General features: G+C 36.6%; 3 protein-coding genes across 4 annotated transcripts; 1 reads left to right on the top strand and 2 right to left on the bottom strand.

Annotated features, from left to right (window-relative positions):
* Nucleotides 1-4,823: 4,823 nt before the first annotated feature.
* On the bottom strand, nt 4,824-8,123 carry LOC147541679 (Iron-sulfur cluster biosynthesis family protein). The gene is made up of 3 exons (XM_086634568.1): nt 7,569-8,123; nt 6,693-6,810; nt 4,824-5,213 (listed from the first exon to the last, which is right to left on the bottom strand). Exons 1-3 carry the CDS (start codon nt 7,756-7,758, stop codon nt 5,120-5,122), a joined length of 402 nt encoding a protein of 133 aa, XP_086490694.1. The 5' UTR covers nt 7,759-8,123; the 3' UTR covers nt 4,824-5,119.
* Nucleotides 8,124-9,716: 1,593 nt separating this feature from the next.
* On the top strand, nt 9,717-13,968 carry LOC147541680 (transmembrane 9 superfamily member 2-like). The gene is made up of 7 exons (XM_086634551.1): nt 9,717-10,346; nt 10,812-10,852; nt 11,463-12,048; nt 12,141-12,275; nt 12,441-12,597; nt 12,680-13,164; nt 13,349-13,968. Exons 1-7 carry the CDS (start codon nt 10,201-10,203, stop codon nt 13,563-13,565), a joined length of 1,767 nt encoding a protein of 588 aa, XP_086490677.1. The 5' UTR covers nt 9,717-10,200; the 3' UTR covers nt 13,566-13,968.
* A 229-nt stretch (nt 13,969-14,197) lies between these two features.
* Nucleotides 14,198-18,650, bottom strand: LOC147541681 (disease resistance protein RGA2-like). Of its 2 annotated transcripts, XM_086634547.1 has the most exons (2): nt 18,498-18,587; nt 14,592-18,406 (listed from the first exon to the last, which is right to left on the bottom strand). In XM_086634547.1, the coding sequence occupies exon 2, from the start codon at nt 18,006-18,008 to the stop codon at nt 14,592-14,594; it is 3,417 nt and encodes a 1,138-aa protein (XP_086490673.1). In that variant the 5' UTR covers nt 18,009-18,406; nt 18,498-18,587. The 2 variants fall into 2 exon arrangements, with proteins under 2 accessions (XP_086490672.1, XP_086490673.1); XM_086634546.1 differs by having other exon boundaries at nt 14,198-18,650.
* Nucleotides 18,651-20,392: the final 1,742 nt, after the last annotated feature.

The following is a 20,392-nucleotide window of genomic DNA, read 5'->3' on the forward strand; positions in this document are numbered from 1 at the left end:
AAAATGGGTTCTGATTGTATCTCCAATTATGCTAATGGCGATATAGTTCTGCCAGTCGCACCGACGTATGCGAACTTATACAAGTGGCCGGAATCTGACGCAGAGTTTGTCAGAACGTTGAGTAATGAGAGCAGCAGCATCAGCGGTGCTGGTGGTGGCGCGCCCATGATGAATGATGAGATGAGAAGATTTTTAAGTAGGCAAAGATATCTAAGAAGTTACACATTCACAACAAAGAAAGAAACTATTCTTGAGAGGACAAAGAAGTGTCTGAATAAAGTGTTTCAAAGAAATAAGAAAAACATGAATGTCAATAGTGTAAGTGATAGTAGTGGCAGTAACAACAATGGTAGCAAGAGGAATAAGTGATAGTAGTGGCAGTAACAACAATGGTAAAATTCTAATTGTCATTATAAGGAAATAGTGAGAGAGAGAGAAATAGGATAATGTGATTATATTAGAAGAAAACTTTAATGATTAAATCGATTAGTATCTCTTTTGGTTTATCGTATGTTTTAGTATTTTTTGTTCTCATTATCTCAAACAAACTTCATGGATTTCTTCTTCTCTAGTCGGACCAATCTAGTTGATTTGATGCGATGAATTCGTTTTTACAGTAACAAACAGTTTGATATTCTTTTTAAGGTTTCTTTTCTTTTGAGAGATCCTCTATTTATTATAACGAACTATCACATTGCATTACAAATTGTTATATTTCAAAACCTTCTTTTGGAACCCTTCACAATTTATTATAAACTATATATTATAGTGCATTATTACAAAACCTATTTTTATTCTTCAACTTTGTATGAAAAATATTTTTTCTTCATAAACCAATTTTTTTGGTCTCAAACTCATTCATTCGTTAGAATATAGAATAATCCATCATTAACCAGCATAAAAAAGTAACAAATTCTTATTTACGTATCACAACCAAAAAATTAATGAGAGAGAAGTATGTTTGTCCAGAGGTGGAACATTAAAGTTTTAAAGAAACATTTGCTTTAAGAGATATTGCAATGATTTTAAGTCGATCCTCCCATATCTAAACCCTTATCTATTGTTATTTTTTTTCAGCTATTTTTCGATAGTATCCTAATTTATTGTATCAAATATCAGAAAATTTAGACCATAAACCTTATGAAAATATTATATTAACTCCCTAAATCCAAACTCCCATTTGGGGTCCGATACCCATTTATCTAACTAAATTACTCTCTGTTTCTTCCTCTGTTTCAGATTTATTAGTTTCTATAAATCAAAGCATTGTTTTCATATATTTAAACGCGTACCCATAATTCAATTTCAGCAGAAAGAAAATGGGTTTTGATTGTATCTCCAATTATAACTTTTTCTACAAGAAAAACCTACTTTTGAAAACTAATCTCCAAAAATTTTTTCTTTTTTTTCTCAGTTTTTTTTCGGTTTTTCAATTTTACTATCTGTTTCGCAATATACACGTTATTTAGTATCAATTACCTATATATTCCTACAACAACCCACATTTAGTATAGTTAAAGTGCGTCTAGATGTCAAAGTTACAGTGTTTTTCTATTTTATTGATTCTTATTTGTGTTGCATAAATAACGTGTTATTTATTGTTAAAGTTCCGTACTTTATTTCATTTTTTTATATGTGTCTTACATAACACATTATGTATCAACAATGTTTCTTCCAAAAAGAAAAAAGACTAAAATCCTATTTTCTACGAAGATTGGATCTTAATCTCCTTTTGAATTTTATTTTAGGCCTAAAATCCGTGGACCCTATTACCCCAGTCTGACGATGAATTCTTTGACTTACTTTTTGTTTGAACGATTTAAATCATTTAACACGAATCAGATGATACAAGACAGACAAAAACTAAAAAAGTTAAAAATCCAACTTTAGGCAATTCCGATCCCAGAGTAAAAAATCAGTCAAAACTTTATATATGAGTTGGAGATAGCATAAATATCAACATAGACGTAAGAAAAAATTCGGGGGCCCCGTTCGAAATTTTATTATGGGCCTTACGTACAATAATTTTTTTTTTACAAAAATAGACGTAAGAAAAAATTTCCGTTGAAGTTTTTTTTGTTTTTTTAGAAACTGTAGATTAAGAAATCCACAAATGTTTGTGGACAAAGAGATTTGGTTATTCTATCATAGATTATAAGTTTAGTAACATACCGAAATTTAAGTTCTCGTGGAATGTTTGGATCTTAACCTAAATTCGTATTGAAAATTCACTTTGCAATTTATCAAACATGATTCAGTTATGAGCATGACTAGCTTAAAATGATACTTAGAAAGAAATAACTTCTTTGTACGTCGTAGAATCTAAATGATTTTTCTGAATATGATATCTCTTGTACATGATTTTCATGTATCAATTCTGTTGGAATGTTAGTAATTAGATTCTATTTCTTAAAAACTCTTTAAATGATGAAAGAAATGACCTAAAATAAATAAATGATTAAAAAGAGTGTGATAGAGCAAGAGCAAAAATTTGTTTAGTAATTACTCTCTGAGCTGAAATTCAGTTAATGTTCAAGTTCATAGTGTCATTTATATATACTAATAGCTCGACATATATAGATTTTGGGCCCTTTGCAGTGGAGGCCCAGTGCGAGCGCCCTGCCCGCACCCCCACTGCACGGCCCTGCATAGATTATGTACGGTTGATCTTTGGATTATTTTCTTATTTATGTTGACTTCTTTATTGATGTTTACTTGAGGAAATTTGGGTTGATTTTATTTTATTTTTCTTGATCCTGAATTCCTGATTACTTGAATCTTATTTATTTTTTTCTTATAAACCATAATTTCATTTATATGAAGAAATTTAATCTAATACATTACATTTTAAAAAACTTTTGACTCCTTTTAAGTACAACATAGATTTACTAAGGTAAATTACAACAAGAAACTTACGAAGGTAGGGCAAAGGAGTATAATATGACAAAAACGAAATATAAATATCCTAAAAGTCACAAAATAAAAGATCCTAAAGATCGCGAATTCCATCAAGAATTAAATATAAGTTGTTGATGGAATAATATGTCGTCCTCTTGATAGTAGAAGTTGTTGTCCTTGAGAATTAATAGATGTTATCCTCTTATTTCACTTTATTTCTCCAAATCGTACCATCTCAATTCAAAACAATGTGACGAAGGATTGAATCCCTAGATAGAAAACATTGACAAAACCGCTAAATTGAAGAAACCCTAGATCGGATAATGTTTTATTTGTATGGAATCATCATTAGATCAAATCCAAAAAACAAATCAACCCAACGAAACACGAACAAAAAGAAGATGATGAACACGATGTATTAGACGAAGAAGAAGATCTCAATTGGATTTTCTCCTTCATTTTCTTCTGAAGGTTCGAACAAGTTCTTTGCAATTGGTGTTGAAAATTGTGAAATCTGGAATCCAAATTCCCAACCCGACCCATCAAACCCTCAGTAGTTCCTCCAGTCACATTTGTAACCGCTCTCTCTCCCACTAGAAAGGAGAGAGAGACGGTTATTCACCACACCAGTCTCGAAGTGAAATAGGGTAAAAAGTTGATGGAGACGAACAACGACGACTCCTTAGTGAAGATGAATAATTTGTAGATATATCTATGAAAGATTACAAGGAGAGAAGAGAAAGTGAGTTTAAATTTTTTATTCTTATTGCTTCACTAGAGTTCTATGTAATTGTTGTTAGATAGTATATTATTTGGTGCTCCAAATCGATTTAGTAGAGAAGGTTCTGTTAAGATCTGGACCGTTTGTCAAAAATCAACGATCCAGATTTTGACCTATAAACAAGGAGGTATTTGGCTCCTAATTCAAATGGAAACACGTATCCAAATCTAATTAAACTCCTCAACTCCATTTCCTCCTCCGTTTGGGATTTGTTAAAGATGCTAGAATCACAAAAAAATTTGACAAAAAAAAGTTCCCAGCTGATGTGGCGGTTGTGATTTTCATCTCTCAACGGCCTAGATTTGGTCAAAGTTTCAAACCACACCCGCCACATCAGCTGGGAACCTTTTTTTGTCAAAATCTTTTGTAACTTTATCATTTCCGTATCTATAAATATTAGCTTCGTTATCCTAATCAAGCACTACCCATTATTCTATAAAGAAGATGGGTTCCGATTACATCCCAAATTACATTAATGGTGGTGATAAACTTCTGCAAGTGAGACCAACGTATGAGAATTTATACAAGTGGCCGGAATCTGACATAGAGTTTGTCAAAACACTGAGCAGTGAGAGTAGCCACGATTGTGGTGGTGGTGGTGGTAACGTGCATATAGGTCCTCAGATGAGAAGATTTTTGAGTAGACAAAGATATCTGAGGTGTTACACATTTATAACGAAGAAAGAAATTATTTCTGAGAAGATAAAGAAGTGTTTGGAGGAAGTGGTTCAAAGAAATAATAAAAACATTAATGTCCACAACAATGGAAGTGGTGGTACTAGTGTTAGAGGCAAAAGTAATAAGGGTATAGAGCAAAGGAAGGTCAAAAGAAGTTTGTTTTCTTTGTGTCAAAGGTTGTTATCTTGCACTTCCACATGAAATTGAAGAAAAATTAGTACTATTTTTAGAACTAATTCTTGTTGAATGAATGTTCTTCGAAAATTTGGTTGGAATTTTATTTGTGATTATAAGGAATAGAGGATCATGTAAATTGGAAGAACCATTTGACGGTTAAATTAATTAATATTCTTTTGGTTTGTCAGTATTCCATTTTTTTTCCTCATTATCTCAATCAAAACTTGTATTAATCAAGGACATAATAGACAATTGTTCATCAAAAAAAAAAAAGGAAAATAGACAATGATTTCTTAATTGAGACTTACAAAGAGCCCGATTTCTAATTTTTTCATTGTTCAGAAACTTATAACATCATTCCCTGAACCAATCTTATTAACAAAATCATCAATATATATTTGTTCGAAACAAAATCGTACATAATTTTACAAAGAGAGCAATTTCTAATTTTCATGACTGTATTTCGTACTTACTCTCACAGAAAGGCTCGGATCAGCGGTCTTTACCATCCTCAAACTGAAAGTATAGTCGGCAACTAACTCTGTTTGACTGGTTCAGATAAAGATGATTCTTATCTACCATCTCTCACTTAGCAGCTCCACTAGTACCTGTTGTCATAAATGATTCTCCACAACCACATTCCCCTTTTGAGTTTGGATTGATAAATACAAACTCTGACCTAAACCAAGAGATAACGAAATACACTTAAGTTTCCAGAAATTTTCAAAAAAAATCCAGTTACATATACGATATGATAGTCCATGTTCAATTTCAACGAAAAACAGTCAACAGATAAACCAAACAGAGTGAATGTCATACATGTTCATTGTACTCGGACCAGAAGTTACTTGATGTTACTACTTAGTTTGTGTATAATCCAACAAGTGACCAATGACCCCTCACTCCCTGTGATTCCAGGACGGGATTAGGTTGTGTTCCAACCACTCGAGCTATCCTTGATGTATTCAATCTGGTCATCTGGACCAACCATAATTCTTGCTATGCAGTAAAAAGGATTGATTTGGTTGATTAGAGCCTCCAAATTAAAGTTAATTTACTTTTTGAATGGATTGGATCGACATAAATATTGCATTACTATACATAGCTAAACATTTGAGTATTTCTCTTTCTATACTAACTTTAAGTCATAATATCTGAGGAAACCGAGGTGTTTTTTTCATTTCTTGATTGGGCTTCTCAAATTGTCTACGATGTGATGTAGGACAGAAATGGGAAAGAGAACTAAAGACGAAAAATAATACTAGTATTATAAGATACAAAGCACTAGCATCACACTAGTCCAAGCTAGGAATCACTCTTAGAGACCTTAGGCATCACACCTCTGGGATATTTGCATCAGACAAATGCATATAGCTTGAATAGCTGCTGGAAAATCTCTGTCTGTCTCAAACAGCAGGAAAACGGGCCTTATATAGACATAAAACCCACCCTCGACATCTCTACTTCTAGACTTTTAAACTTCTAAACTCCTAAGACACTAAAAGACATTTAAGACATTAAAGAGACACTAAAGACACTTAACCGTCCTAATTAATACTTAGAAACTAGTAGAATTTCCACAAAGACATGTAGATCAGGCCCTGCATTGTTCAAGGTTCTAAGTGGGTCATTCATGTAAGACACGCCAAATCAGAATTTGGGCCTTGCAATCCTTCTTTTGACGTCTCCCATATGCCTTAAACAATTGCTGCCATTCATCTCTATCCCGATGTCTTCTAAGTCATTTTACAGAACAAGCAATTGGGGAACCACCTATTCACTAATTTAACCCCATCTTAGTTGTTATTTCCATAAAGATAGGAATACAATCAGAACAAAGTAGTTTATGTGGTGAAGGACCGAAGACCCTTTTTGAAAGTTGCATTGTTGAATCCATAAAACAGAGAGACAAAATTACATAACTATCTATAGAACAGATAGGTGGAAAACCAGATGGGAAATGGTAACAAGAGTGGGACGGAATATGCTACAATAACCTTTCCTAACTATTCAAACGTGACTCTTTTTTGGTTTCCACTTCTGCCGAGGATGAAGAGAAACTCTAAACGCGTAAATGGAAAGCACATGCTGCAAAGTAGTGCACAATAAAGTAATTCATGAAAAGAGATGAGACCAATAAGTAAAGTCGGTTTCTTACTTGAGTGTGTCATCTATAAAGTCCATTTTGGTGCCTATAACATGCATTAACGCCTTTGGATCGATCAAAATCTTGACCCCCTTGTCCTCCACTACCTCATCAAACTTCCCTTTCTCATCTGAAAAAATATGAAAGCAATGAGATGTTGCTAGATAGTTCTAAGGCAAAAAATAATACCACAGAATAAGAGTCTTAATTTTTCAGAATCATAATAGTTCAACAAAATATTTCCATTCCGAGAAGCTACCGTTCACAAAGGCATTTCACCTCGTTCATCAAGACAAATTTTCAAAGAAAAACAAGGATGCCAGATGGCATGGGTGCAAACACTGATATTTCTAGGATTACGATAACTTCTTTTGCAATTCAGAGTTCCTAAAATTTATTAACTTTTTTTCTCCCCGTGAAGATGGATTGATGGAATACGGGTCACACCTCTTCATATTTGGAACGCCACCCAACATATCAAACTCCGAAAATCCCCTTCAATTTAGTATTTCTTCATTGGGTTCAAGACTATCAGAATGATCTCTTCACAAAATTTCATCACATAATTAGAAGTGGAACCTCAATAATGATTTCCATAGATTACCCAATCATTTAGGTCTTGTAGCTAGCAGATTCTCGAAAATCTTAGTATGGAATTAGCCATGCTTTTGTCATTCATGAAAGGTTAACATCAAAAAGGGGGAAACCCTATGAGCTTCAAAACCAAAATCTTCCATAACCACGATTGAATTTGACAAAAAAAAAAAAGAGATCAAAAAATTCCTATTGATTTTTGGGTATTCTAGTATTTGAGGGGTCCAACAAAAGTATGTGAATTTGATTGGAATTTTGATGAAGAAATAAAGACTTGGGAAGGAGAGATCTGACCTGCGTAATTGAGGGTATAGGATAAACCATTGCAACCACGAGCTTTGACGCCAAGTTTGAGGAATTGACGTTGGCGTTGTTGAAGAAGATATCGTATTCTATCTGCTGCTGCATCTGTTAGACTCACCGCTTGCCTTCTCATTGCTGTTCCTACTTTCCCCGCCGCTGCCGCTAGAACTGACGACGCCATCTCTCTCTCTCTCTACTTTTCTTCTTCTTCAAAATGATGCAAAATCGACTCGCGCTAGGGTTCGGTTCCCTGTTTGTATTTGGTTTTTATCTTATTTTGGTTCTGATAATGGAAGAAGAAGAAGAAGATGAGTTCTTCCGTCCTCCTCTCTCTCTCTCTCTCTATTGTTTTGATCGGTTAGGGCTAAACCGGCTAAGGGAAGAGAGGGAATGTATTTTTTTTTTTTAAAAGTCGAACTAGATGCAAGTGTGACAGGCACACGTCTAGGCGCATCTACTAGCCAATCGTGAAAACAAGGGGATTTCGCCTCGAAAGGAGGTTACCCCTTCGGATCATCTCCAATACAAATCTCAATCTTACAAATTAGTATTGTCACGTATGTCTTTTAGAGTTTTTAACTTAAAATTCATCTCCAATGCAAAACTCAATTCAAAACTCCGAGATGACGTGTCGATGGTGGAATGGAGATATCTCAAGAGAACACTTCATTTCTAGAGTGTTGCATTGGAGAAGTCCTTCAAATAGAGGATCTCAATCTTGACAAATAGGAAAGAGAAAAATTAGAGATTGACATTTGAATCTCGACATATAAGATTTTTAGAGTTTCTTTTGAGTTTTGCATTGGAGATGCTCTGACAACACGTAGTTGCGAGCCGTAAGCCTCTTGCCTTTGTCATAGTGCCATATTAGACATCGTATGTGATAGGGGGACTCTCTAGTACACTCCATGGTGTACTATCTCTAGACTCTAATAGGCTAAGGGGTGTTTTAGTTTTTTAGACTATGAAAACACTATGTAAAGACTACTCGTTTTATTAGCCACTTCAGCAATGAAGTATGACGCGAGGGAGTACACCGAAAAGTCCCCCAATCATTTCTTATTAGACATATGAAACAAAAGATTTAGCTTTTCATAACACTGTTTCTTCCTCATCAGTTATCACTAGTTTTTTGGTATCTAAATTGTTAACTTAGCAACTTCCAAATCTAAACTCTGTACCTGTGACAACAACGACGATGGAAAGTTTTCCGACCAGAAAGTGCAGAAGGTGAGACTTAAAAAATAATTTTTTTTTATTTTTTATCATCAAACAACGTGTCGTCAAATATTATGACTTAGGTAATCTACAAAGTTACAAACCTTCAATAATTTGAGGGCTAAAAAAGTCTTAAGATATTACGACTTAAGTGACCTACAAAGATGTAAGCCTTCGACAATTTGAGGGAGTAAAAATGGCCATACAAGACCAGCCGACATAAGCAGTCATGAGTCAAGTAGAGAATTTATCCAAGTAAAAATGAATCAAAACTTTCCAACTAAGTAAGAGAGCGTGCACCGCCAACCTTAAAAGAAGTATTAAAATCACCAGAATATGCTCATGACTTGCATAGCTAAGGAGAATCCTGTCAAGAAAATAGTAGTTTTCCGCAAGACCAAAGATTCGAAGGAACAAAAAAAAAAGCATTAGCATCACCAAATAAAGCATTAACCCATCACAAAAAATAAGCTCATGAGTTATAGTTTCGAAAGAACCCAACTAGAACAAACTTTGTTTATTGTGATAACACAACTTCGCAAACTCCCCTCCCACTTTAACCACTCGAACTTTCTTACCCCAACCAACCAGTATACTTATTCAAAACCGTCAAACTTAGTAACCCATTATTCAAAACAACTCATTTTGATTCGACCTGTTTCAATCACCTTTACCCATTCAAATCGAGATACAATGAGAGAGAGAACGAGATATAGTGAGAGAGAGAGAGAGGAAGTGAGAGCGATAAAGAGAGAAAGAGGGAGAAAAAGAGAGAAGGAGAGAAATAAGCAAATGATAATGGTGGTGGGCGGATATTGGTGATGATGGTGGTGGTCGGATTCCGACGACCCTTCCGGAATGGAGAAAAAATGGTCACAAATTTGTTTTTCTCCTAACAATTAGAAAATATACAGGTCAACTAAAGTTGACCAGTTTTTTACAAAGTCTTCACACCCCGAAACTATTTTGATTTTCCCAAAACGCTGATTAAAAATTAGTGACTGCTCATTTGAGAAGTTTCTAACTAGATACGATATATCATACGCGAATTAGACAATGGTGATATAGTTGTACTTCAGTCCGACACTTCTAGTAAGGTTTCCTAGTAAAGTAGCTAGAGAAAGAAAGTAATGTCACAGAACAAGAAAAACTGGAAAGATTGTGGGCAGAAAACTTGTATGACTTGTTGTGAGTCGTTGTTTAATGGATCATAGTCTTCAAGAACACAAAAAAAGAAAAAAACTTTGGAGTCAAAAAGGGGCCAATGACACTTTATAGAGGCGCCATTAAATTACCCTTTGACTATTCATCTCCTACTTCTATCTCGATGTCTAACCGCTGACTTATTTTTCCTCTCTCTCTCTCTCTTTCTTGATTTCTCTTCGACGACATTAATGGCGGAAAGATGAGGATGGAATTACTAATGAGTTTCGTAGTAGTTCTTGCAATTTCAGTTGGACTTGTAAGAAGTTCAGGGAACAATCATATTTACAAGGTTGGAGATAACATACCCTTGTTCGCCAACAAGGTTGGCCCTTTGAACAATCCAAGGTTGCCCTTGAATGTTGAACTTTTCTTGGATTCCTATTTAAATCCTATTATTTGGCTGAAATTAGGGTTCTTGGGGTCCAAAGATGTGAAATTCACTTGATCTTTCTTTTAGATTATGATCAGTATTTCAAACCCAATTTCAAAATCAGGTTACTACTACTATTTTAGAATGTTATGGTAATCTAGGGCTAGAATATGCCCAATTTTTCAGGGGGCCATCATCTTGTTCTTGATTTGTCTCCCTAAAGACCCATTTGTCAGTCTATAAGTCTTCAATACTCAGTCTAGTAGCACTAATTAATATGCTATTTAGTAGAATTTAAACTTTATCTTCTGTTATCACATCAACATTCATGAAGACCTAATATATAGATATTAGGTATATAGCTTTTTGTATTTGATTTTGATGTTCAATAACTTCTTGTAATTAAATATTTATGTTATTTTGATTGGCATTGTTTGCAGCGAGACATACCAATACTTTGACTTGCCATTTTGCCTGCCAGGTTTGTCTTCACTCTTTTCACTCTTACCTTCACTTATGTTTTGTATAATTCCATTTGAGGAAAAATCAGTTTGGAGTTGACTGTCCTTTTAGTGTTGTGGGAGTAAGTAATTAAGGACGCAAGATACACAACAATTCACCCAATATCGTACTTCCCTTATTGGAATTTAGGCTAACTTTTGGAATTTAGACCAAGTATCGGTGTAAAACCAGGTTAGTTGCAGGTGTCTGACTATCCAGTTTAATAGAATACATTTATGCACGTGTCCTTTTCTTCTTTGTATTTCTTTTTTGTTTTCCCAGATACAAGTGTATAGGAAACTTATAGTATGATGAAATGGTCAAGTACTCCAACCTACAAGATCATTTTGGTTGTACTGGAAGTTGTTTGCTTTGAAAGTTACTCCTTGGGGTTATCCTGCGCTTGGAAGAAGTAGAAAAAGGATTAAATATAGTGATAGTTGGATTCTTCGTCGCCATAATAAAAACTTATACATTGAATAGGCTATACAAAATGCAGTACTTATGGAATGGTTTAAGATTTTTCATCAGGTCATAACTTAAGCATTTTAGGCCCTGAAGTTGTAGACTGCCCGTTTCTTGAATTGCAGGTGTGGTGACCGAACAAAAGGAATCCCTTGGGGAAGTTTTAAATGGCGATCGCTTGACCAACTCCTTATTTGAGTTGAAATTTAGGGAAAACAAAGGGATTGTTTCCCTATGCAAGAAGAGGCTAACGAAATATGAAGTTGGAAAGTTTAGGGATGCCATAAAGAATGATTTCTACTTTCAACTGTACTTTGACGAGCTCCCTTTGTGGGGGTTTGTGGGGAAAATTGAGGAGTCGTGGATTTCTGATGATACAAGACCTCGGTATTTTCTCTTCAAGCATGTTCAGTTTGATGTCCTTTACAACGAGAGCCGAGTAATAGAAATGCGTGCTCTGAGTGACCCAAATTATTCAATTGATATTACTGAAGATGTGGAAGTTGATGTTCAATTCACTTATTCAGTATCCTGGTATCCAACTTCAACCCAGTTTCAAAATCGGATGGACAAGTATTCACGATCTTCATTATTACCAGAGCACTTACAGGTTCATTGGTTCTCAATCATTAATTCGGTTGTTATCGTGGCACTCTTGGCAGGGTTTCTTTTGACACTCTTTATGCGAACCCTCAAGAACGATTTAATGAAGTAATATACCATTTTTATTCTCTTTGTTTAATATATGAAGATGAAGGAGAATACTGGCATTTTATTTGCCTAATGTTTATGAGCCATTTCAGATATTCTGGTGGCGACGAAGAAGCGGACAAGGAGGAAGTTGGTTGGAAGAACCTTCACGGTGATGTATTCAGATATCCTCCACTTCCGTCTTTATTCTGTGCAGTTCTAGGGACTGGTACACAGCTTTTGACCCTGTAAGCTATTTTGCTAGCTCAATATAAGTTATTGCTTTAAAACTTTATAAACGAGTATCTCGTGGCATATTTCCTTTTAGTTGTTTCATTATTCATGTTTAGATTTCCTGATTTGGTCGCTTAACAAAAGTGCTAAGCTTAATTTTAAGTTATTGTTTTTTTCAGAGTTATCTTCATATTCATTCTGGCACTTTTTGGTGTTATTTATCCTTACAATCGTGGAGCGCTCTCGACTTCACTAGTTGTTCTTTATGCTCTTACATCTGTGGTTGCTGGCTATACTTCTGCTTCATTTCACACTCAGTTAGCAGGAGCAGAATGGGTATTCGGTTATTTCCTCTGTTTTTAGTACCGTTTCTGTTTTATTTTACCGATATCTAAGCATAATCCTCATTTTATTGCAGACAAAAAGTGTTCTACTAACTGGTGTCCTCTACATGGGCCCCTTGGTTTTAACATTTTCTGTTCTGAATACAGTTGGCATTTCTTACAGATCCACATCTGCACTTCCATTTGGTACCATAATCGCAATTTTTCTAATATGGGCAATAATTGCTACCCCCTTGCTTATTTTGGGGGGAATAGTTGGTTATACTTTAAGATCCGAATTTCAAGCTCCTTCTGCAACCAGGAGAGTGCCTTCTCAGCTCCCGACATTGGCATGGTACAGGAAGACCCCTGCCCAAATGTTTCTTGCGGGTCTTTTGCCATTTAGTGCTATCTTCATTGAGTTACATTATATCTATACAAGCTTGTGGGGTCATAAGATCTACACTGTTTACGGCATATTGTTCATCACGTTCATAATCCTCATCATACTCGTTGGCATTTTGAGTATTGGATTAACTTACTTTCATCTTTCCGCAGAAGATCATGAGTGGTGGTGGAGGTAAACACAATTCATTTATTTATCCGTTTCAAAAGCTCTGGTGCATGCAAAGTTTCTTTTTTTTAGCATACTTCAACTCAACTCAAATAATTTAGGTTTGATTAGGTGGTGAAGTTTGGTTTTCTTGATTATGATCGTATCTCTTTTTAGTTTATTTACTTGTTCTACTGGTTTTTTGATGCAGATCTATTCTTTGTGGGGGATCGACTTCAATATTCATGTACGGGTATAGCATTTACTTCTATTACAAGTCAAGCATGAGTGGCTTCTTGCAGTTATCGTTCTTTTTCGGATATAATGCTTGTATATGCTATGCTTTCTTTCTGATTCTCGGTACCATCAGCTTCCGAGCTTCATTGTTGTTTGTTCACCATATTTATCGGGCAGTCAAGTTAGAGTGATCATTCAACAAGTTTGTCAATTCGACTCCTACAGCGAATCTGCAGACAGTTCTTTTGGGATTTCTAATCTTGTGTGATCTTAATTGATCAGGCTCGAATTATATTTTACGATTTGTCCTTCTAATCTTTGATTAAGTGGAAGCCCAAGGATAGATGGTCGTGGTGCAATTAAGAAGCCATGGATGGGTTATCATTCTTGATTCGGTTTGACAATTGGATCGTGTAGACAGTAAAGATTATGTCTGTGATTCTGTTAGTAACTTTTTTGTTTGCATTTGGATGAACTATGGTTGAATAGGGAGGATTGCCATGTACTTTTTCTCGTTTTTCCTTTGTTTATGAGATACGGATCATTTTCCATGTAGATCTAGTAATGAGATTCTCTGTTTTTTTATTTGACAAATAGGTTGTTCTCTATGTCTTTGCAGAATAATATTCCATATTTTCTATTGTATAACTGATCACCTTATTACTAATTTCGTTCGGCTGTCGTTGTCTCCCACTTTAACTCCTTATCGTAAAAGCAATCTGGATTCTAAAACTGCACCTTGTATTTTATTGGTTACAGTGAGATGCAAAGGTTGGACGTGTTTTGATCCTAAAACGTTCCGAGTTTATTTTTCGCAGAGATGTTTTGTTCGATAAAAGTTTATATCCTTATGCTCACCCTGAAATTTCACAATGTCGGTAAAGAAGTTAAGCGGAGACATGCAGATGGGTCTACCGACTACTATTAATTACAGAACACACAATTGAGGACCATAAAAAGCCTATGAACTTACATTGAGACAGAACTGAGCACAAGGGAGGCGCTCAGATGATAATGAGTCACAATGTTGTAGTTCCTGTTCAGCAAAAGTATTGATTCTTTGTGGGCAAAGGTAAAAAAGAATGAAGTGTTTAACAAGTTATAGTTTTATATATCTGTAACAATGGCAGACCATTGGGCCTTGAAAACCGGCTTGCTAAGGGAAGGGTTATCGCACAGGCCGTTAATTCTTCCCTGGTCCCTTTTACCGGCAACTCTTACTGGATCCTGTTTCTGTTAATGAAGATGTTGGGAATATGAGAAATGATGTTCCAGTCATCTCCGTCTTTTACGCAGCGTGGTTCAATGATCTCACAATCTTCGATAATCAATAGTTGAAGCCTATGGAGATCTTGTATCTCTTCTGGGACGCATTGCAAAGAAGCGCACCAGTGGAGTGTTAAATACTGGAGCTCTTTCAGTTCTGGTAACCCTTGCAGAAACGTCGCTTCCATAGGTGGATAAGAGATAGACAAAGACTTGAGGTTGGGTAAGAATGACAGTGACCTTGAGAAAACACCATTGTCTCCAGATAATTGTAGCTCCTCAATAAGAGGATGGGTAATTAGAGAACTGGAAGGTGAATTAGGACCCCATGATAATCTAGGACAGTCTAGAAATTTGAATTTTCTTACTGTTCGAGGGATGTGGCTCGACAATATCCTTAACTTTGGACATTGGTATAGTTTGATGGTAGAAATGCTAGGCATTAACTGTTTTTGTTCCTCTGTTCTCAGTTCCCATTCTTCCAAGTTCTCCATTCCAATAAATGTAAGCTTCTTTAAGTTGGGAAATACGGTTCCACTGGAAATGTTGTTAATTCCGTAAAACTCGGGACCAATGTGCCTCACCTCATCAAATCTTACTATTTTAAGCTTTTCAACAGATTGTAGTTTCCCCAGGAATGATAATGTCATCAACTTTGGGCATTCCAGCGTTACCTTTCGAAGAAGTGGCATAATTGTTTTAGCCTGGTTTTCTACATCCGGCAGGTCCCATTCCTTCAACTTGTGCATACTACTGAAATAAAGATTTGTTAGTTTTGGAAATGCTACGTAACCGCATCCAATACCACAAATATTACCATAAAACTCCCATCCAATGCGTTCAACCTCGGGTGCTATTGTTATTTGAAGACTTTCGAGGGATGGTAGTTTTCCGAAAGAAGGCAACACCTTCAATTTTGCAATGTCGTAAAGTGACAAATCACTAAGACAAGGCATAATAACAATTTCTCTTCCATCATGTTCTAATCCAATATCCCATTTCTCTAAATTCTGCATATCACTGAAGTGAAGACTTTTTAATTTAGGAAAGGCAACGGTTGTGTCATCAACACAACTTTCCAACCCATAAAACTCGAAACCGATGTGCTTCACCTGGTACATGCTGAATATCTTTAGATCTTCCAATGCCGGTAGTTTCCCAAAACTTGGTAATGCCTTCAATGTTATGCAATCGATGCGTATTTGACGAAGACAAGGCATAATTACTTTCCGACTATCAAATGCACCCAAATCCCACTCTTCCAAGCTGTCCATGTCTTCCATGAAGAATTTTGTCAATTTTGGGAAGGCTACTCTACTACCGCGACTACCATCAAAACCAAGAAACTCTACACCAATTTTTTTCAACTTATGCAATCTGTATATTCTTAGTACAGCGAGTGAGCGTAGTTGTCCCAGTGCAGGTAGCTCTACACAATTCATGCAATCATAGAGTTCTAAACCACTCAAATGATACAAGGCCAATTTGTCCATTGCCCAACTTGGAAACTTGCAACCCGGGTAGTTCATTACGTATAGTTCCTTTAAGTTTCGAGAAGGTTGGAGGCCTTGAAGCACATCTTCCGTACTCTCTTCTGTAATTTTTCCCTCATTAGGCTCAAAATCTAATTCTAGAGCATGGAGATGTTGTTTTTCAACCAACTCCGCCCGTAAAGCCTCCTCCACTAGCACTCCTCCCAACCCACTTATCCTGAGGTACCCTCGCAAGAGGTTGAGAGTTTTTAGTTCGGTAATATGACACCCTTCACTGTCACTCCATCCAACAGGAAATTTGTCTAGAGTTCGAAGATTGGTTAGTCCTCCAATTCCCCTGGGTAAGTAGTTTAGATTAGTAGTTTTCTTCATCTCAAGGTGTCTTAGGTTTATCAATTGATTCATGCCTTTGGGAAGCTGAGAAAGGTTACCACATTCCTTTAGATTCAAGGTCTGTAAATTATACAGATTACAAATTGAATCAGGCAATTCTTTCAATGGATTTTTGGACAAGTTCAGATATCTTAGGTGTATTAGTTTCTCTATCCCACTTGGTAAGCTATTTAGGCGAATATTTTCCATATACAGCACCCTAAGGCATCTAAGGCGATGGAATAAATCAGAAGGAATTTCACTTAAATTCGAGGTCCAACCAGCCATTACGAACTGAAGAGTTCGTATATTTTTAGCTCCGTAAATTGAGGAGTGAAATGAACTTGAGTTAACCTCATCTTCACATATTAATGTTAAATGACGAACCTTTCTTGCACTAGTATGATCGACTGATAACTGTCGGCAGCTTTTAATCAATATGTGTTCCTTCTCTGTTAAGAATGAAGCAAAATCATGCACAAGATCATGCATCTTGCACGAAACTACGTTTCCCTCACCATCTCTAACAAAATCTTGAAACAACGACCGTGCCATTAAATTTTCGAAATACTTATCACCTATGCTCTCTAAGTCATTCATTTCATTTTCTTTAGGGGTAAGCAAACCATGTGCAATCCACAACTTAATAAGCTCATTTCTCTTTATCTCTGCATCTTTTGGGAAAATCACACAATAGGTAAAACATCGTTTGATGGGCGAGTCTAGATGGGAATAGCTAAGTAAGAGGGACGGGATTAGGAAGTACTTAGCATCATTTCCCTCTAGTTGTTCTAGTTTCCAAATCTCACTCTCTAGTACACTTTTCCATTCGTTCGGGCTTCTCTTTTCGCTCAAGAGACCTCCCAAGAACATTGCTGCAAGAGGCAAACCTTTACACTTCTTCGCTATTTGCCTACCAATTTTTCCCAAAACTTCAACTTCTTCAGTATCACTCCTTTCACCTAGAGCTATATGGCATAATAAGGAAGAACAATCATCGTCCGACAGGACACCCATTTTATGTATATAGGTCTTATTGTCCATCCTTGATGCAACTGTCTCAGTTCGAGTGGTGACCAAAACTCGACTTCCTTTTTCGCCACACTTTAGGGATAACTTGAGAGAATCCCATTTTCTTTGATCATGTTGAGGCCAGACGTCATCAAGCACAAGTAAAAAACGCTTTCCCCTAAGAGATTCGCAAAGACTTTGGTGGAAATCTTCCCATTCTTTGGTACTAGGCACTGTCCCTCCAAGTTTTCGGATGATCACCTCAGCAAGCTTTTCAAATTCAAAAGGATGAGACACACAAAACCATATTTTCGTCTTGTCAAATTGTGTCTCTACCTCCGGATGATTGAAAGCTAGTTGTGCCAGAGTGGTTTTGCCGAGTCCCCCCATTCCCACTATAGAGATGAATAATGGGTCGGTATTACTATCGTTGAGGGGGACAGTTTCATTGTGACTTTCTTGTTGGTTCCTAATAGTCTCACCCAACAACATGTTCACTATGATTTCTTTGTCCAAACCACGACCAAACAATTGTGTTTCGACGGAGGATATAACTTTTCGAGAAGAACCATGAATAGGGTGCTCAGTAAGAATGGGATTTTCTCGGTTAAGCGAATAGTCACGTCTCCTAGAATTAATTTCATCTAGTGTTCTGCGGAGATCTTTGATCTTAGAACCAATGTCATGACGCAAAGCTACTTGACGAAAGCAAGAGAAAAGTTTGCGTGGGAGGGAGAGTACCTTATGATCATTACTAGGAGCAAGTCCTCCTTGAATGAGAATAGATGTGCACCAGTCGTCTAAGACGTCTTCAATGTCGTAAGCTGCATGTTTGAGGTCATCTAACCAAAGCTTGACACTTTCTTCATTGACTTGCCTCTTTTCTGCATCTCTAGTAACAGCATGAATGTTCCTCAATATGGTGGTCAGTGCATCTACCTCACCTCTCACTCCCACCACCAACCTTATTTCTTGCTCAACCTCTTGCTGGATGACTGAGCTCAATTTCTCAATCACAACAGTTATCAGTGCATCTGCCATTGCTAGTTAGTTTCTCAACAACACAAAAGTAAAAACAAAGTGATGATCAGTGTTAGTCTTATATATGCTTAAACTTCTTTTTCAACATTTTTTTGTTGTGACAAGATGATGGGCACATGGTTCCTTACCCTCGATCCCTTCAAAAATTTGAATTAATTCAGTATTGTTTTTGGCTTGTTGTAATTTTTTATGCCAGAGTCACGTGGGGACATATTCAACAAAACCTAAAAGAACTCATGTTGTAAGGAGAGTTCAAATGCACATCTTTGAATTGTTTTTTCAACTATGAATTTGAAAATTCGGTTGTTGTATCGAGGCATTAGGAGAGGAGTGTAAGTGTTGGACAGAAATTGGGGACATAGTGAATGTCCCATGGCTGAAAATAGAAACAAATGGATGGTGTGATAACCGAAAGGGTGATGGTTGAGCGATGTCCATGGAGGTCATGAGAAAACATCTTTCATCAAAAATAATGTCCCAAGAGATAAAGAATCTTCATGGTAGAAAGACAGAATCTTTTGTAACCCGTTTGACCATGTAACCTACGAATATACCCGGAAGGGAAGGCAGCTCCAATTTGACCTTGGGGTGATAATGTCGTGCATAGCATAGACACTAAACACATGAAGGTGAGAAAGAGAAGGGGGCGTGTGGGAGGCGGTTTAACATGGCTGTAGGCGGTTTGGAAATCAACATGAGGCGGTTTGTGAAATCCAAATTGAGAATGGCGGTTTTTCAATTTGGCAAGTTTCAAATTGGTTGGTTTCTAAATTGACACTAAGTTAACCGGCTTATATTATATATAAATAGGGGTTGAATGCTTTGTAATAACCACACCAACACAAGCAACAACAACTGTTCTTTAGAGAGAGCAGAGCTAAAGAGAGAGAGCAAGTGAGAGAGAAATTTGTTCATAGTTTTGAGCGGTGTTCTCGGTTGTCGAAGATCTAGTATAGAAGGTTAAATTCTATACGGTACCATCTTGGGACGAACTTGCGGGTTGTGTGAGTCGTCTTCATCTATCCTTCAATAAAGATTTCTTGTTCGCCCGAGGACGTAGGCTTTAGGCCGAACCTCGTTAATTTCTGTTTGCATATTTGATTTTGGCTTAGCTTTTTCGATTAATCTTCATAGTCGGATCAATTTCTAGGTAGGTTCGATAGCTTCCGCGACTTTTAGTTATAACAATTGGTACCAGAGCCTTGTTGAGATTGAACGAAGAAGAAGATGGGATCGAGAAGTGGTACGGTCAAAGTAGGGAAATATGAGATAGAGAAGTTCAATGGGAAAAACGATTTTTCTTATTGGCGGATGCAGATGAAGAATTTGCTAATCTCGCAGAAATTACACAAGACGTTGACGGGAAAGAAACCAGGAGATATGTCAGATGAGGATTGGGAAGAGTTAGATCTCGAAGCACGGGCTACCATTATGTTGTGTCTTGAGAGGGACGTGGCGTTCCTAGTAGATGAAGAAACAACGGCGGCGAGTGTGTGGTTAAAGCTAGAAAGCAGTTTCATGACGAAAACTTTAACGAATCGGGTCTACTTAAAATCCAAATTATTCACATGTAGAATGGAAGAGGGTTCTTCTATTCAGGAATATGTGAATAGGTTTGACAGGATTATCTCAGATTTGAAGGATATTGATGTTAAGGTTGAGGATGAGGACCAAGCCCTCATATTGTTACTTTCATTGCCTAAATCCTATGAGAACCTTGTTCAAACTTTGATGCTTGTTGGTGATAGTCTAAGCATGGAAGAGACGAGAAATTCGCTATTAGCGGATGACCTTCGTAAGGTTGCTACTAGCAGTATGGCGTCGGGTGGAGTAGA

Source organism: Eschscholzia californica, unplaced genomic scaffold, assembly GCF_041429995.1.
Source record: "Eschscholzia californica isolate CP2 unplaced genomic scaffold, dmEscCali1.0.p SCAF_4, whole genome shotgun sequence".
NCBI lineage: Eukaryota > Viridiplantae > Streptophyta > Magnoliopsida > Ranunculales > Papaveraceae > Eschscholzia > Eschscholzia californica.

What these genes read in the sequence shown, in the direction of transcription:
- LOC147541680 (XM_086634551.1), top strand. Translation starts at nt 10,201, where the DNA reads ATGAGGATGGAATTACTAATGAGTTTCGTAGTAGTTCTTGCAATTTCA. An exon ending in GGCCCTTTGAACAATCCAAG is followed by an intron (nt 10,347 to 10,811) that starts GTTGCCCTTGAA and finishes CATTGTTTGCAG; the next exon opens with CGAGACATACCAATACTTTG. An exon ending in CTCAAGAACGATTTAATGAA is followed by an intron (nt 12,049 to 12,140) that starts GTAATATACCAT and finishes GAGCCATTTCAG; the next exon opens with ATATTCTGGTGGCGACGAAG.
- LOC147541681 (XM_086634546.1), bottom strand. Translation starts at nt 18,557, where the DNA reads ATGGCAGATGCACTGATAACTGTTGTGATTGAGAAATTGAGCTCAGTC.
- LOC147541679 (XM_086634568.1), bottom strand. Translation starts at nt 7,758, where the DNA reads ATGGCGTCGTCAGTTCTAGCGGCAGCGGCGGGGAAAGTAGGAACAGCA. An exon ending in CTATACCCTCAATTACGCAG is followed by an intron (nt 6,811 to 7,568) that starts GTCAGATCTCTC and finishes ATATTTTTTCAG; the next exon opens with ATGAGAAAGGGAAGTTTGAT. An exon ending in TTTATAGATGACACACTCAA is followed by an intron (nt 5,214 to 6,692) that starts GTAAGAAACCGA and finishes CTCTTGGTTTAG; the next exon opens with GTCAGAGTTTGTATTTATCA.